General features: G+C 40.2%; 7 protein-coding genes across 7 annotated transcripts; 4 read left to right on the top strand and 3 right to left on the bottom strand.

The window, feature by feature from the left end:
- Positions 1-1,649: 1,649 nt before the first annotated feature.
- BDB00DRAFT_173164 (uncharacterized protein) lies at positions 1,650-2,481 on the top strand. The gene is made up of 4 exons (XM_053116326.1): positions 1,650-1,666; positions 1,740-1,865; positions 1,949-2,199; positions 2,285-2,481. The coding sequence occupies exons 2-4, from the start codon at positions 1,822-1,824 to the stop codon at positions 2,440-2,442; spliced, it is 453 nt and encodes a 150-aa protein (XP_052973111.1). The 5' UTR covers positions 1,650-1,666; positions 1,740-1,821; the 3' UTR covers positions 2,443-2,481.
- BDB00DRAFT_173122 (uncharacterized protein) lies at positions 2,382-3,140 on the top strand. The gene is made up of 2 exons (XM_053116325.1): positions 2,382-2,427; positions 2,523-3,140. Exon 2 carries the CDS (start codon positions 2,612-2,614, stop codon positions 3,083-3,085), a length of 474 nt encoding a protein of 157 aa, XP_052973110.1. The 5' UTR covers positions 2,382-2,427; positions 2,523-2,611; the 3' UTR covers positions 3,086-3,140.
- Positions 3,141-3,237: 97 nt separating this feature from the next.
- BDB00DRAFT_858013 (uncharacterized protein) lies at positions 3,238-4,404 on the bottom strand. The gene is made up of 3 exons (XM_053125847.1): positions 3,953-4,404; positions 3,753-3,860; positions 3,238-3,688 (listed from the first exon to the last, which is right to left on the bottom strand). Exons 1-3 carry the CDS (start codon positions 4,247-4,249, stop codon positions 3,596-3,598), a joined length of 498 nt encoding a protein of 165 aa, XP_052973109.1. The 5' UTR covers positions 4,250-4,404; the 3' UTR covers positions 3,238-3,595.
- BDB00DRAFT_173090 (uncharacterized protein) lies at positions 4,396-6,543 on the top strand. The gene is made up of 3 exons (XM_053116324.1): positions 4,396-4,712; positions 4,797-5,021; positions 5,135-6,543. The coding sequence occupies exons 1-3, from the start codon at positions 4,481-4,483 to the stop codon at positions 6,481-6,483; spliced, it is 1,806 nt and encodes a 601-aa protein (XP_052973108.1). The 5' UTR covers positions 4,396-4,480; the 3' UTR covers positions 6,484-6,543.
- A 141-nt stretch (positions 6,544-6,684) lies between these two features.
- On the bottom strand, positions 6,685-8,057 carry BDB00DRAFT_172963 (Snf7 family). Its single transcript, XM_053116323.1, has 6 exons — positions 7,899-8,057; positions 7,607-7,759; positions 7,354-7,506; positions 7,186-7,272; positions 6,999-7,104; positions 6,685-6,927 (listed from the first exon to the last, which is right to left on the bottom strand). The coding sequence occupies exons 1-6, from the start codon at positions 7,995-7,997 to the stop codon at positions 6,887-6,889; spliced, it is 639 nt and encodes a 212-aa protein (XP_052973107.1). The 5' UTR covers positions 7,998-8,057; the 3' UTR covers positions 6,685-6,886.
- Positions 8,058-8,103: 46 nt separating this feature from the next.
- BDB00DRAFT_965786 (major facilitator superfamily domain-containing protein) lies at positions 8,104-9,718 on the bottom strand (the record flags this gene model as incomplete). Its single annotated transcript, XM_053129792.1, has 7 exons — positions 8,104-8,345; positions 8,433-8,593; positions 8,660-8,753; positions 8,828-9,042; positions 9,110-9,249; positions 9,326-9,388; positions 9,473-9,718. 7 exons carry the CDS (start codon positions 9,716-9,718, stop codon positions 8,104-8,106), a joined length of 1,161 nt encoding a protein of 386 aa, XP_052973106.1.
- Positions 9,719-14,734: 5,016 nt separating this feature from the next.
- BDB00DRAFT_965784 (coth protein-domain-containing protein) lies at positions 14,735-16,672 on the top strand (the record flags this gene model as incomplete). Its single annotated transcript, XM_053129791.1, has 4 exons — positions 14,735-15,162; positions 15,256-15,489; positions 15,573-15,944; positions 16,048-16,672. 4 exons carry the CDS (start codon positions 14,738-14,740, stop codon positions 16,670-16,672), a joined length of 1,656 nt encoding a protein of 551 aa, XP_052973105.1.
- Positions 16,673-17,665: the final 993 nt, after the last annotated feature.

Raw genomic sequence — 17,665 nt, 5'->3', positions numbered from 1 at the left:
AAGGATTTGCTGCGATACAAGATTGCTCAGTTATGGTCCAATCTTCCCCAATAGCCATGGATAGCGAAAAACAGATCTTCACAGAGCGTAAGTTGTAATGCACACAGTAAACTGAGCGTAGTACTAATTGATTACTTTAGGATTCAGAAAGTATCTTTCCGAGCAGAAAGGTGTAGTCTCTTCAAGGGATTCCACGCTGCTGCTCCAGATGTTATTATCAAGAATAGCATAAAAGGAACAGACAACAAACGTTTCTGGTTAAGGTGCTTCCACGAAGCTATTGCTGAGTTAAAGATCGAGGTATGAAACATAAAGTTTTGCATAATCTATTTGCTATTATATTGATATATTCTCTAACATATGGATACACACAGAACTATAATTCCATGGATCAACCAGACTGGAAGGAGATTGAGAGTGGTATAAATGTTATCATCTCCTTGTGTTCCATGCATCAGTCATTTACTGTACTTAATGCAATTTCTACTATACAGACATCCTCTGGTACAGTGGTTCCCCGTTTAATTCCACTCTCAAATTAGATAAACCCTCAGTCATATCAACTTTTTGCTATACCTCCTTTAAGCATATAACACCGCTTGAATCACCCTCGTTTTGTGTCAGCCTTCAGTAGTTTCAACACTTCATAGACCCCCTGTTGGGGAACCACTGTATGGATACACATAGAACTATTCCGTGGAGCAACCAGATTGGGATGAGGTTCAGAGAAGGGTAAATATAATCTACAAGTATCATCTCCTTGTCTTCCATGCATCAATCATATACTTAATATAAAATATACTAAACAGATATTTTCTAGTAAGCATAAGCACGAACAAACATCAGCATCGTGGTCCATAGCAGAATCATCGTCCACCACTGCCGCACCATCCACACCTGTCCCGACGTCCATACCTGTCCCGTCATCAACTGAATGTGCAACCAAGTGAGTAAGTAGCGTAGTATTTATATGTTACTGTTGACATATCATTAAATGTATATCTAATGATTCACTTTTAAACTAGAGAAAGAAATTGATGACATTTCTTGCTCATGATGCTGCGCCGCTTGTCACTTTACAAGATGGAATAGAGAAGGTAACAATTTATATATATTTGAAGATGAAGCTGATACTAATGTCTGATATCATAGTGGAAATTTAAAGAAGTAAATGTATCCGAAGCTTTGCTTGAGTACCGAAAGTTAGCGATAGCGAAAAGTGAAGCAGCCATGCTGGATACCTATTAAGAAGGGTTGTAAGTAATTAGTTACAGCTTCACTAGCTACAAATGTGACAACATACAATAACTCGTTGAGCTACCTGTATCTATAGGGATATCAATTGCATCTTCTTGTTTGATAAAGTGAACAGTGTACATCCGAAGTCGTCTTTGGAGTACAATTTTGATGATGTGACATGGTCGGGTGTCATTGAAGAGTGCAAGGTTCTATACCCTTTGCTCTGATTGTTAGACAAGTCCAAAACTACCATCTACAAGTTTGCCGAGGTATAAATACCTCTTGAAGAAAAATTGATAGCTTAGTTAACATATAAACGATGATAGGCTGGAAGAGAGAACTATGACGAATGGAGCACCATTGCAAAGGCACTTATCGATGATGACAACGAAGATTATAGCAATATTCGAGAATCACTTGGTAGCATGTGCGTAACCTGAATGTCCAATTCGATGTGTTTGTGTGTATACAAGCTAATTATCCATATACATCAATTCTAGTGTCAAGTTTTACTCCCCAAAATCCTCAAGAAAGACCGACACACTCGAAAGCACATTCTCCATTTCCGCTGTATACCCATTAATGCTTGCATTTCTGGACGAAACTGACTTGTTGACGTTGCATGGGTAAGATATCAAAACAGTTAATGACATAGTGGGAAGCTTTTTTTTAGCGTGCTAATACGTTCAACTTTTCTACTCGCGCTTAGAACCGACGAGAAATCCCCGCGCAAAGACACCAAAAGCCTTCAGTTCACCGACTTGTCGATGAACTTCGAGTACGGCGCAATGCCAACACAAGGCCTCTTACTTGTCGAGATAAAACCGCCGATCAAGGTGCGCAGCGGAAGTAGACACGACCTCATTAAACTTGCCAATGAGATGAAGGACTCGTTGGACCAGACGGTCGGAGATGGCATGGACGATCCGAGTATCGCTGTATTAGCCCTACTGATCGAAGGTGAGCTACATCGAATAAGCAATGTAATGCGGAGGGAAATTTCATAAAGGTTGCAATTCGTAACCTGTGGTATAATCATACATAGGATTCCGGAGCACTTTGTTTGTGATGGATCTGCAGTACCAAGGCGTATATCGGTTGATACCCTTGTCCGTCTTCTACATTCCGCGAGACGGCAACGATCTCGTCGTTCTGTCAAGCTGCTACGAGGCACTTGGTACTATGCAGGTAAAAGATTTTTAGACGAGGAAGTTTATTCTATTTATTTAGTACAATGAATATGGCTCACAGTGTCATAACACATCGCTAATGTGACCATGCAGTCTATGTTGACAAAAAATGCAGATTTATGCTTCCAGTTCTGCCGAACTAAGAAAAGAGAATCCATCCGCCAACAATATGTCATTAAGTCATGTCACCCAGAAAAAAGCCAAGGCACCTCAAATACCGAAACCGACATATGACTTTTCTTTCCTTCATCTCTCAATGTTTCCACCATCTCTCTTTTCTTCCGCAAATTCACTCATTAACATTATCTATGCCTACTACACCTATGCCTCCATCTCTCTTTTCTTTCCGTCAAATTCACTCCTTAAAATCTTCTATGCCTGTACCACACCTATGCCTTTCATTCAAATTCACTCCTTATCATCTTCTATGCCTGTACCACACCTATGCCTCTATCTCTCTTCTTTTCCTTAAAAGTCACTCAACATTTATTATGCCTGTATCATACACCCTATGCCTCCATCTCTCTTTTCTTCCTCGAAATTCACACCTTAACATTTTCTATGCCTTTATCATACACCTATGCCTCCATCTCTCTTGTCTTCCTCCAAATTCATTCGTTAACATCTTCTATGCTTGTACCATACACTCAATATGATTAAAAAAACAAATAATTCCGTATGTCATTATTGGCAAGCAACCAACGAAAACAATCACTTTGCTTTATTATACTTTGGAAAAAATTGACTGGTGTGTACATAGGCGAGTCCAAAAAAAGTAGAACAAAAGATCACCGACTGTATCATGAATCTGGTCTTTATTGCATCACAAACTGTTGAATAAAACACTTCATCAGAGGGAAAAAAGCCTGAGACAGAGAATAGATAGGACTTGCTTTCTTTGGGTTTTAGCCACACTCCAACGCTGTGACTCAGGAAATTTATTAAAGCAGTAACGTATATGATAATCTGGAACAGATACACAGATTATACTTGTGTACATGCATACTAGGGTTTTATGATTGTCGTATACAAAATCAATGTCGTTACAATATACTTCTCAGAAAACGTCCCGGATTGTCAATCGTTGAGGTAAAAGCCCTTCAATTGCATTGTGAACGTCAAGTAAAAGAGGTCGCCATGCGGTAAGTGGAGGTATACAATCCGTATCACGGTTCCCAACTCTCAACTTCATTGTTCGCAAACAGGGGCATGAAAAGCGGATTTGCTGGTATAATTGCTTCCACGATTGTCCTGTCATTCTATACAGAGATACGCGTTAATAACCATACAACATTGCACAATTCTTCCCCATCCCAAATTTACCTTCTTGCCCTTGTTTTTCTTCTTTTCTTGGCGTATGACCAGATGACACCTCGTTCCTATCAATTGTTCTTCAAGTTCATCGAGTATGGCGGTATCCTTCAACATAAGCTAAATAATAAACAAAATCGTGTATAAAACTTTTAGAGGCGCGCCAATCAACATATACACGTTTCTGATACTCTATAGCGACATGGCTTTACCTCGCCCAGTCTATTAGCATTGCAACCCAAGAGCAACTCGACAGCTCGATCGTATGCTACAATGTTTTGTACTTTTTCGCCATTCAAAACACTGACAGTCATGGGGAGCTCGTAGTTGGACTGATACTCGTCTACCTCCTTGTTGCATTCCACGCAGTAATATAGAACGCCAGCCGATCGTAATTCATGATTATGGGCGATGCCAACAATCCTGCTTTTGCAAGTGGCGCACTTCCGAAATATCATTGAACGCGATGTCGCTTGCAGGATTATGGCATGAAGAATGACGGGTGCCATATTTGGGTTTAATGAGCAAGCAAGGGGGAGGGGGTTTATACAACACACACACACACACACGCAACAGTAGAGCGGAGAGAATCACGTGTATGGTTGCGAGGGGCAAAGAATAAACATCGTCCAAATTAGTAAATTGCATCAATGTTATGTTTTCGTTTCAACCGACAGAAAGCAAAAACGCACACATCCTTGAATCGAGCAGCCCTCTTCTTTCTTTCCTTTTAAAACAACATGCCTAATTTAAGGAAATCTTTGCGTCGAAACTTTTGGCATTCTCGTGCGCAAAAGCCGCCTTCGTCTTCATCTCTGCCTTGTGTAGCAGCAACTCAAACCATCGACAACAACAAGCCTTCTTCGACCTGCTCTTTTGCGCCCGTTAAATCGCCGTCGTTTGAGAGGCTTCGGAACGATGTAGCGATTCCTGCGCTGCTAGTTAATTGCAGTCAGGAAATTCAATCACGAGGTAATCACGTCTTTCTCTTTCCGTTTTTTCGGGCAACATCAAGATCCGTTTGATAGAGGAGACTAACGCGAAAAATAAAAAAAGGCCTTTCCACTGAAGGAATTTTTCGTCGTTCGGGGAACTCTGCATTAATTGAAAAACTCCTAAAGGAATTTGCAGCGGCTGACGATCCGTTCCACATTGATCTAAGCACTGTTCCCGTGCATACACTCACAGGCCTCTTCAAACGCTATCTTCAACAACTTTCCGAGCCTGTGATCCCCAAACTGCTTCAGCCGGAGCTGCTGAATGCTTATGAAAGCACACCAGGTGGGTAGAACATCAGCTAATATAGTAAGAACATATATTTGAATTCGACAAATAAACTGACTATTTTTCCTATTCTTTTCCGTTCTTCTGACATTCTAAATGTTCTTTCAAAGATGTCCGAGAAAAAGTGCGTCGAATCAATGCCGCATGTCAATCACTGCCAGACTTTCATGGGATCCTGCTTTGCTTTATCATCCGGTTTGCCCATAGTGTCAGTAATCATGCCGACCACAACAAGATGACGCCCGAAAACCTGTCAATTATCTTAGCGCCAACTTGTGTACGACTTGACGGCGTGAGCCACCTACTTTCGAACAGCAGCGATGGAAACATTTACAAAGCGAAAGCATCGCCTTTACAGAAACCCGTAAAGATGTTTCGTACTCTATCGCTACGGAGAGCAAGCAAGCCAGCAGCAATCCCCCAATCATCCTTATCGCAGACGACACTCTCCTGCGATATATTGTCGAAGAGTTCATTGAAGGATCGATTGCAGCCGCTCTTTACATCCATGCACAATACCAGCAAGTCGCATAAGCTACAAGAACATCAACAGCAACGGCACATGCCGAAATACGCACCACACAATCTGCTACAACTTGAATTGATTAAGGACAACACCCGCTGGAATAAATTTTTCCAGTTCATGATCGAGAATGCTCCGAAGTTTTCTTACGACAGCAACGTTAACGACAACAACAACAACAATGCGTCCATACAGGAAAATATAGTTGACGACGGTAACAGCCTAAAGTCAGAATCTACTAGCTCTCTATCCTCGCCAAAAGTCAAGAGAATCAAAGATATTTTTGGCAGCATGCTTGCGATGTTTCCTGACATTGCTCGGGAGCTAAAAATAACCATGTCACCAACAAGAACAACATCTCCTTCACGAGCGCTAGCCCCTTCAATAGACCTACCGGCACCTGGCCAGTTGATCAATGGCCCAGAACCTAATGTCTCTTCGGTCAGCTCACCATCATCATCATCATCATCATCATCATCATCATTATCACCACCAATGTCGCCACCGCTATTGTCATCATCCGCAGCCACAGTAGTATCAAGATCAGCACGCCATCGATTTGATATGGGTCTACCGCCACCAGCTGCTGCTATGCCACCGACAAGAAGCTCGTTGGACATGTGGTCATCACCCCTTGCCCCACTGCGACGTACACTGACAGCCGACACACCCAGCAATATCGATGATGAATCCGACTCGCCTTGTAGATTCAGTGGCACAAAATATGAAGCTATATGGCAGCATTGGAAAGAACGCGAAGAAGAGGAGCGACGGAAGATACCAGCACTTAGTCTGAGGAATCCTAACATCCAAAGGAAAGGAGATATGTTAAAGTCGCTCAGTCAGAACGTAGCCTTTGCTGCTCCACCTACGAACAAGAGGCCATTGTCTGTTGCTTTCATTCCATCTGCGCGGCCCAATTACTTTCTGCGCTAACCCCTACCTCTCTTGCTGGCATAGAATAGCCTGTCTTTTATTGTGTGTTCTTATTAATTGCTTCTTCCTTTAGAGATTATTATCTGCAATTCATTATACATTATAATGCTTTAAATTACTTTATATATTTACTTGGTATCTTCTTATTATTATATTAAAATATGTATAAAAATCCATTACAAGTTGAACAAACTCAAAAAAATATGTAGTAGAAAACTTATTGAGGTTGACAGCAGTCTGTCTTGATCGTACGTTTGGCAACAAGCGATAACAGCTCGGTTGCTTCATTTCACTGTAGCACTTCGTTGTAGTGTTTATTACTTGATTCCCGTATTTTCCTTTACAAAAACTACTGTACCGATATCATGTAAAATAAAAAAATTCCCTCTTCTCCGCGTCATAGTTATGCCAGCATTGCCTCGCCGGATTTTTGCTTGACTTTTTCTAGGAACAGAAATGTTAGGAACAATCGATCAACATGCGTTTTGCATCCTGATGTATATAGCATCCTATACCTTGTTCTTTCGGGGTGTGTGTTGGAACTTTTGGTAAATTGTCCTCTTCTTTACGCTCAGTACCGGGTATCGGCTTATCAGGTATTTCAGGTAACTGTGCTTCAAGCTATAAGTTGTTGTTTTTTTCCCGATTAGATGTATACCTCTTGCAAATAGATCTGTATCCGTATCTTTCTTTGTTCCCTACCTCTTGTTGCTGCAAACTCTCGAGCTCTTGTAAGATTTCTTCCTCATCTTCACTCGTGATCTGACCGCTCAGCATCTCATCGATTTCCTGATAAAAATGTAAACATCCAGTGAGTAACAATTCTCATCCCAAGATACAAACCAGAAAAGAAATGATTATTAGTCCCACGTTTTGATAAGCGATCGCATCTGCAGTATCATCCATTAAACGCTCTACAGCCTCCAGCGACATCTCCTTGTGTATTTCCTTAAGCACAGAATTGCCGTTTTTGAGGCCATCCAGGACTTGTTTTTCAACAACTGCATATTCGATCGATTGTGTCTAATTGTATCAGGAAAGATATAAAAGCATCAACAGAATGCTCTTGAGCTTCCTTTTTGTTCTCTTTGTCGAGAGTAAAAGAACTTTTTCTCTTCATTACCAGTTCCTCGAGATTCACCAACTGCTGATCTGTCTTTTCTAAAAGTTGTTCCTGGTACTTTTTCTTTTTTAAAGCCAAAAGCGCCTTCTTTTTGTTGCCTTGGCTTAGAGCGGTTCGTGCCACTTGCACTTCTTTTTCAAGCACTGCATTTATCTAGAGGAAAGGAGCGGGAAAGAAAAAAAGGGTGTGAGGGAAGAAGGAGAAATAAAGTTAAGGGTTGTCGTGTTGTTCAATGGTGACCAACGACATTACTGATTCTACTGTAATCCCACACAATTTAAAAAAACCTTACACCCTTTTGATATTTTTTTAATTTGTCTCTTTGAAGTTTGAGATCAAGAATGGCTCTGTCTCGTGAAGTGATTTTGTTTTTTGAGACACTCGAACCCATTCCTAGACGTATCAAGTTGGAAGAAAAGATAAGGCTGAGCCTTGCGCCAAAAAAATAAAACCACTCATAATCACGAGTCGGCGTAATTTATCATGCAGCAACAATTTTAAGCTTTTGAAAACAAGCTCTTTTTCATTTGATATTTGAGTATCACAGTGAGCAATGCACACAGGGCAAATCCTAAGCCGGATATTATTTTAGAATATAAGAACGGGTCGTGATGATTATTGGAGTTCAGATAGGTTGCTAATGGAGGACCACCAATGCTTAAAACGCATGCAAGATAGCTTAAGCCGAGAGCGGGAGAATACATTTTTATGCCGATTATATCGAGGATTATTGCTGGCGCTAGGAAATAATTGATGAGCAAGAATTAAAATCTAAGTATCGTAGTAGTTATATTAGCAGAGCTTGACAGCAGCCTTATCGTCTTACATAAAACGTAGTAGCATCCGGTATTCAGGCCCACTGCCAAAACAAAAACCATCAATACTGCAAAGTTGTGCGCGGATATCCATATCAAGAAAACACTGATAGAAGCCACAGTCATGCTCAAAACAAATGTGTTCAGGTTTCCAATTTTGTCCCCTAAAACCCTTTGTATGGCGTTATAATTAGTCTTCATGGTACATTTTGACTCAAATTTGGATTATGTGGTTTACCCAGAAAGGATGTTGCCGACAACTCCTATTGCTGACATCGTCGATATAAGGGCACCGCCTTGTAAGCTCGAGAGCCCAACGTAGGTTGCATATGCTACCAAACATATTATACTAACTGTAAGTTCCTTTTCTAAATTGCAAGTTTAAGAACGAGAACATTGTACTTACGAGGCAGAAACGTATATAATATATAAGATGCATAGGCCTGAATTGGACCAACCATCATCCATAGTAGCATGTCAACGTTTTTAAGCACACCAATATAATTAAAATGGTGCTTTGCTTCACCCGCCGTAGCTGTCCGGTGATGAACATTCTCCTTGGCGAGAACAACACTGAAAATGCCGATGGTGAACAAAGCGCAGCCAAGGACTCGGAGTGTCCTGCATAAGTATATATTTATTTTCCTAATTAGTCACCACTACCGCTGTTGGGAATAACGCATTTTACCAAGGTGCACCTAGAGTGTCATTGATAGCAACCATTATAAATGGTGTAACGATCCCCATGATGGATACTGAGCTTGCCTGTATACCCAGTGCCGTTGCACGATACTTTACGAACCATTGCGGTACGATTCTACTACCGACCTATTTAATGGGAATTTGGACGTCAATATATTGTGCTGTATAACTAAAATACGGCAACAACAATGTCGTAACCTACTGTACATAGAATACCGGTGCCTAAGCCAACACAAAGACTTATCGCCAAGTATAAATGCCATATCTAATTAAATGAGCAGATCAAAAGGGTTTTAGTTTATTGTATAAGATGCATTTACGCAAAGAAAACGACAAATTAATTACTTACCGAAGTAGCAAAGCTTCCAGATACCAGACCAGCAGCTACCAATAGAAGCCCTAGTGCTGTTACTTTTCTGAACCCATATATGTCAAATAATATACTCGCCGGAAGTATAAAAGCGGGTATTAGAGCCTGGAATAACGCACCGACAAACACCATTTTGAGTTCCGAGTTATCTTCTGACATGAACATCTTTGTTCTTTGATAGTAATCAAGCATAATGCCTATCGTGTTGATCAAAGAGTCAGACATTTGTAAAGGTAAGTTAAAGCAAAAGTTCATATAAATTTCTACAAATGCATACCCCTGATTTCCAGAAAACGAGAACAAGTAAAATAATCAATATCTTCTGTAGCTTTTTGAAGTATCCGCAGCTTCATCTTCGAACGACCTTTTGTTTATAATTTGAAAAGACATACCAGCTACTACTCAAACTAGTGCAGGGCGCCAAAAGCCATAATCCCCCAATAACAACCCATGCTCGTTTGCCATCGACTGCTTTCGAGCTCTCTTCAAGGCAATTGTCATTATGCGTCGCATTTGCTGTTGTTTCTCTCCATTCTTGTATATCTTCTTTACCAACTGGACTTTCGTTCATCTTTTTTGAAGCTGGAATAGGATTTCACGATGATGATTGTGATTGACACTGTGTTAACAAAGTCTAATGATGCTTATTATTCTTCATTGTCACTACTGTATTTTGCTATGATACTTATAATTTTGCTCTTTAAATACCATGTGCTGCATACCTTATGTTAATGTTGTTTTTAGTAAAGGTTCCCTAGATGGTGTAATAAAGAGAGATGAAAAGACACGGAGAAACGATAATGTCTTTTTACACACTAGTGCTGCAAATCCTCTGCTGAGTTCTACAAGTGGATGACTTCCAGAATGTTTATACCGGATAGAATAAACATGGTCACACAAGAAAAATAAAGTTTATCCTGCAGGGATAAAAACAAAGGTCTTCCAAAAAGAATTTGATACCGAATTGACATGTTGCTCACTTTATTCGTTTGGTTCGCTCCAAGCTTCATAGTAAACGCGTCTATTATGACTTAATTGTACTTCTGAAACTCGGTAGTTATATAATTTGAATATCATATATTAAATTATTTTACGTTAGGTGGCATCTGTACTAAGAGATAGATATAACCTCTGAAATGATGACTGAATTGATCGCATTCCCCATTCAACGGCTTGTCGGTTTCTTGTGTGGGTGGCGAAAAATAATGCAAGGGGTTTATACGTGTAAGTACAGTATAGCTAGGAGGGAAAAGGATGACTTAGGCGGCCTATCTCCCTGAGGACGCGGTTTAGCGCCGGCCAGGCCCTTTGCCATTTGCCACAAGAAAGGCCGGTATCTGAGCATGGGAGTGTCGTGGTGACCACAGACATTAACAAAGAAAATAAAAACGTTCGAACGCATGTCATGTTACTGCCCAACATGACAGTACCAATGGATTGTTCTTTACTTGCATATTATATGCGCTAATCTACCAGCAGTGCTGTACTGTTATGATAGCAAAAGGAACATATAATAATTTGATTAGAATCGGGCTCTTCTGTCGCAAAAATATCCATGAGCATGTTTCGGAGCTTCCCATCTCTCACTTGCTCAGGGTCACAGATGTAGAAAGAAATGCTTCTGAGTTCCGGCTACACATTCGACCCTACTACAACGTCCATATACACATGGGCGAACGCTGCACAGTAAAATAGTATCTTAAAATAACATCGAGACTCCACGCCAGCACTCGCACATAGCAGTATCAAAATGTGTTTATATTGCATAATACTGTGTATTAATATGATAATTTACGAGCTTTTTCAAAAGGCTTGCATGGCAATTTCTTCTTTAATATATGTATGATATATGCAAAAGGCGCAACTACAAGGATGATGACCTCCACAAATATGTGATATCTAGATTCCGACATGCGCCGAAAGGTAATAGAAGTGTTTATCTACATAGAGCATACGCATCTGTAAACAAACCTGCAATGCAGGATTTTTACTGTAGATTGACACTTTACAGAAATATTGGTGATGTTAAACGATTCGCGCTTACGAATCAATAGCTCATTCTGAGTTGCACGCTAGAGTTATCACTTGTCATGCTTTGCGCACAGTTGCTTATATGAAACCTGGGGCTATTGATGCTGATGTCACCGATGTGTCATGTTACTCAGTGTATATACATCTAGATATGAAGGGAGTCCGGCAGACACGCATGTTTGATAAGAGTCAAACTGACCATAACAAGTTACAAGACTGAATGAGTTTTAGATTGATAAAATCACTCTGCCTCTTTTGGTTATCATGCAGCACGAGCCACTTGTACTAGATATATATATATATATATATATATACTGTATACGTCAAGTGACCAATCTACTGTACCGCTAGAAGCAAAGACTGCTAATCTGCGACGACAACAAAAACATTTTGTAAGCTTCTCAGTTGTATTTGCTACTATGAGCGCGTCTGATGGTTGTCATTACATGCCAGGTGATTAATTAACTTCTCCTGATAGACAAGATCATTCGCGTAAGCAGCTGAAATAGTGACAAGTATCAATAATATATCGCTGTCCGTATTTTCAAATATAGGGTATTTGCAGAACATTTCGCACTGCTTCATAACATGGTGGCCTAAGTCAGCATGTTTTGGTTCTAAACAACCCCTTTGTATCATTACATGTTATGCTTTTAAGGAGGAGAAACAACACGCGCCACTGCTCATGAGCACTTCATCGTTCCGTAGTTCCAAATATGCATGGTGGACTCATCACCTAAAAAGTAATATTTATGCCACTGCATCCGCAACCATCATTACCACGCACTTGTATGCACTCAAGCTGTGTGTGTATATTATTTAAACAAGGAACGACAGGGCCAGCAATCATTTGATAAACGTATTATTTATAGACTTCATATTAACGTGGAAGAGAAGTTAATTACTTTACATGTATAGCTAAGCAAGTACTGTGTCATATATCGAACAAGTAGCAATCTTTGATTGCACTTTTCAAATTTCAAGTAGCATCAGTACAAGGGCATATACAGTGGACCCCCCTTTATTTGACATCCGTTAACTTTCAACCCTCAATATCTTCACCAAATACTTATCGGGAACAGTAGCAAAAATTTCACATCCCCGCGTATTTCACTTTCAATGGATCATTCAAGTTGAAACCTTATCGAGTTACATCTCTCTATACATAGGATATGGTTTATCCCTGGCAGCTACATAACCAGTGCATTGAATGAGTTTACTCGCTATAACTATTAAACATGATCAAGTGATATAGTATATTTGAGTAAAAGGTCAATCTGGCCAGGTAAAATGTATTGGATAAGTAGATTTATGTGAATTACGTGATCTATTTATTGAAGTTTGGTAATCTGTGACATAAAGATGTGTCTGTTCAATGAATTCTCCGTGCATGGGAGTTTGTCCTAGTATTCGTTGACTTTCGTCAATCCCTTCATTTCACAAAAAAAATTGGGAACTTTAAGTTTTGAATTTAAAGGGGCCACTGTCAACATTTACCTGATAACAACAAACACTAAGTTCATTTTTAGAATATGAAGAACATCTTTTTGATGGCATAAAACATCATACAAACCATAGTTTTCTCCTTTTTGAAAAACTCTAACTATACGGACAAAGAAACACTTGCACGTGGTTAATGAATCTTTGTTCTTGTTCTTGTCTGGTTTTGTGCTTCAAATTAATGTTTTGATAAATCGTATATTATACCGCTGTCAAACAACGAGCTTAGACCCGAGGTATCTCCTGACTGCAACCAAGCAGAATTGTCAAGATGCCTTTTTGCATTTAGGAGTAAATTCTAAACGCGTTGTTGTCAGTAAGAACGACATAATGAGCCATGCTTGCAATCATGTCGTTAGCATTTGCCTAATGCTAGTTTACAAAAACTTTAATATTAAGGAGTGTATTCGAAAACAAATGCCAACCAAAGTGGACCAATCACATATTCTGACTGTTTATAGAGTCTCTCTTGAACATGAGTACAAAATGTGTACTCACAGTCCAGGAACATTTTTAGTAAATGCCTTGGCATGTTGTGTAACGAAACTACTGCCTCTCGATGTGCATTATACACAAATCGTGCGATGGTCCAAAGAAGAAAGGGAGGCCGATGAATTTCTGTAACCCGTGGAATTGATGCGTTGAGCCAACCAACCACGTCTAAACGACGCGTGACAACAAATGCCCAAAGCAGTGCACAACCAGACTATCGTTATGACGCCAAATCTTGTTAATTCCGTTTTACCAACAATAGCCAATCTCTAAATAAGTGGGTCTTTATTAAGCGAGCCAGACTTTGAAGATAGCTTGATACAGACAATATCAGTAGCATTATGTAACTAATAGGATATAAGAAACGAATCAAGATTAGTTGCAATTTATAAGCAGCAGCAGCAGGAGGAGAGTATAGTGTTGCAGGCTAATGATTGATAATTATTAACACACAACAGCTGCAGGTTTTGATCGTATTGCATAGACTCTGAGCATATGTACGCAGTACGTGCAGCACAGTATTTTTAATAATAGCACCCTCCGGCATGTTTCTTGTCTCTTTAAGAGTCAGGTTCCTAACTAAATTTTAGAACATCTATAATATCTTATGTCATTCACCTACTTAGTGGGCAGCGACGACGACGACTGCTGCTATGATTCATGTGTTTTTCATTCAGGGGGTTCTCTAAGACCAGGCTTACGGATATTGCGTGGTTTTTCTACGCTCCAAAAAACATAAATGGATGAGAAAGGGATGACATGCAGAACTCCTGTCTTCGTTAACTAATGAAACCTTAACTTTTACGAGAGCAATTGCGAAAATGCTAGATACTCTTAGAAATGGCGGCTGTTTTTTTGGGGGAGTACTTGTTAAGAGAAAGAAGAGTCAGAGGGGGGAGAAGAGGCAAAAAACGATACTTTTGCGTACTGCGTCGTTCGTATATATAAAGGTGCATGTCAATTCTTTAACCTGCTTTTTTCTTCAATCGTCATTATACCAATGGCTCGCGTCAAACCATCTATTCTTTGTATGTCATATATTGCAAGATAAATACGCAGACCAATTATTGTCTGTTGTACAAGCTCACCAACTCTCTTTTATGTTTTCTTTGTTTAGGTGCCACAATCTGTCTATCCTTTTTAGGTCTGACCGTCGTTGGTCAAAATCAACAAACAACAAACTATCATGTCATTTCGAGCATTGACAATGCCGATACAGCCATGGCCGTAGTAGTGGACGACAAATCCTATCCCCTCAGCGTGACGCCTGAGTCGAGCATTCTGCACACCGGTTCAGCACCCACTGCACAAAAGGGTTATTATTATGCCATGATCAGTAAAAAAGAAACCGATCAGCAGCAACAACAACAAAGAGACGTTATTGAACATGAACCATTCGTCCGCCAACCAGCAGATGCTGGCGATACACCCAACGAATTTTATAATCGCTCGAAAAACGCATACGACATCACATCCATTCCTCAAGTGCTCGACCCTTTGCCTTACATTCATCGGATGCAATCCAACCTTCACAGACCTGGGAAAATCGCTACCGTTCATATCGTGGGTCCTCAGGATGAGATCGATCGTATGCACCGTAAAAGCAAAGACGACATTCAAGTGATGACCAATGTAACTTACATCAGGTAAACTAATCACAGTAACTTTTATCATACTTTGCCAAATAACTGAACAGCAGAATCCCGGATACTAAAGTGACGTGCTGTGATTTTATATAGCATTGACGACGTTCAAACCTTCACGGGTGTTGAATTCGAAATCTCTGGTCGGTTCTCGCGTGAAGCTGCAAAATCCTCCTACAATCTGAAGATTCCTAAAAAGCAGGATCTCTATGGTTACCGACGCCTCAAGCTCCGCTCATTAGCGACAGATCCATCCTACATTCGTGAAGATTTGGGTTACAAGATGCTAGCAGCTGCAGGTGTTACAACGACTTACTCATCTTATGTCAGGTACAAATGAATTCTTTTCTTTTTAAAACAATGGCTTCAGCAGATCCTAAACAATGACATCCTTCTGTTTCTTTCGTTTTAAGACTATTTATCAACAGCGAGCCGATCGGTCTGTTTGGTTTCATTGAAAACTTCAAGAACCCATGGTTACGAAATGAATTCAACGACGGCACCAAAAAAGGCTATGACCAAGGCCACCTTTACCAGGGTAAATTCACCAACGCCAAAGCCAAGATTTTGGGAAACCGAGTATCCGATTTGAGTTACGAGGGAGAAGAAGAATGGAAGTACAGTTTAGGCCAGTACAAGATCAAGGAGGACCCATCTGTCGGCGAACCGAGTTACAAGCCCTTGATTGCTCTCACCAAGTTTATCTCGGAAGCACCAACGACGAATGCCACACAAGCAATTATTGAGTGGAATAAGCATTTTGATATGGAGAGTGTTCTTCGTGGGTAAGCTATCATATTCATGTCCAAGCATCATGCTTGTTACATTGGTCTATCTAAAGTATGTATAAAAAGTTAATGTCGTATTATGATATCTTATTCTCTACAGATTGGCTCTTGAAATGGTAATGGGTTTTGGAGATGGCTACTTGGCAATGGCCGACAACTTCTACCTCTACCAGGAGAGCTCGTCATCGGAACGTTACATTTTCATCATATCCGACATCGATATCAGCATGGGCTCAAATAACCTCATTGCGCAATCCAAAATCACCACTGGTGACTGGCATAAATTCGCCGGAGACATCACAAAGCGTCCGTTGATGGCCAAGTTACTTGCTGTACCCGAATTCGTACAGAGATTCGATGAGCTGATCAAAGACCTCGGTGATCGTCTGCTTGACCCCAATATGCTGAGCCGCACTATTGATGAAACCGTCGCAATGATTTCTGAAGACGTCGCTTGGGACAAGTCGTGCAAGCGCTTGAGTAAAGCTGCTATTATCAGCCAAGTCAACCTTGCAGTCTTTGCCAAGGCATTCGGATTATTGAAAGGATATGCCGTCGATGATGATACGGTCCATGATTTCCGTGACCGATCTAAACGAGACGTCCCGTTCCAGAAAGCTATCGATGGTTCGACCGGACACATTTCCCTAACAGGTGTCAAAGAATTTATTACTCAGAAAAACAAAGCTATCGCTGACTACTATAATAGTACTCAAGCATCATAATCATCATCGACACGATAAACCACTACTGTATAGACCATTAGAAGAGAAAGTTGGGTGACTCAACATATGACTCATTATATTGTAAATTACTGCTGCTTGTTTTTGGACCACTATACTTATTCAAACAGAGATTATCCACATATTCTTTTTATTTTTCTGTCTGATATATTATGTGAATTTTTTATTCTGTTGTTTGCAATAACTGTGTGATGAGTTCAAGTAAACATTAAAAAAATTGCGAGTTGCTCACTATTGGCCAGTTTTCGTTAATGATGGGGTGAGGCAAGCATGTATAAGATGCAGGTCCAGCTATCTGCAGTTTGCGCAATACGCACAATGAGAGGAGGTAAATTAGCCTGTATCGGCTCTCATACTGTACACGTTGAAGTAGTTCTTGGGGCTAAAGTCCGAATGGTCTCGCAAAATAATGTATACAGTGCCATCAAACATTGGAAAAATCGTCTTCTTGCTGCTGCTGTTGGTATTGTTGCTACTGCCACTACTAGTAACACTTTCCTTTTTGTGTCTTTCCCTTCTCACTTTACTTCGTTTTTGGTGATGTCCGTACGATATAAGCTATACTCAGGAGCAGCATCCACTAAAGCGAGATTCTGGTCGACCGACAGCTGACTGAGACTTAACGCCTATTCAAAAAAAAAAGGTCTGCCCATATTTGCTTCTGATAGCATGTACAATCGCAATGTAGACTGCTAAAATACTGTCGCAACGCTCGAGCTTGCAACGATGTATTACCCATGATACGTAGCGGAATGGATGAACACATAATAGTTTCTGCTATTGCTTGTTGTTTTGCTGCTTTTGCTGTCATAATGGATTACATACTGCTTTTTGTTCCTACTCCTCATAATCCTCGTGGTGCAGTAGATCATAAACATAATTTTTGTTTTTATTGTTGTTTTGCGCTGATACTGCTGCTATGACGCTGCTACAATACAGTATCAAACTTCAATACCAATATGATCTTAATGATAT

Source organism: Zychaea mexicana (genome assembly GCF_025766255.1).
Source record: "Zychaea mexicana strain RSA 1403 chromosome Unknown BDB00scaffold_165, whole genome shotgun sequence".
Lineage (NCBI taxonomy): Eukaryota > Fungi > Mucoromycota > Mucoromycetes > Mucorales > Lichtheimiaceae > Zychaea > Zychaea mexicana.
Note: the sequence above shows the minus strand (reverse complement) of the source record. Positions and strands in the feature narration are given on the sequence as shown.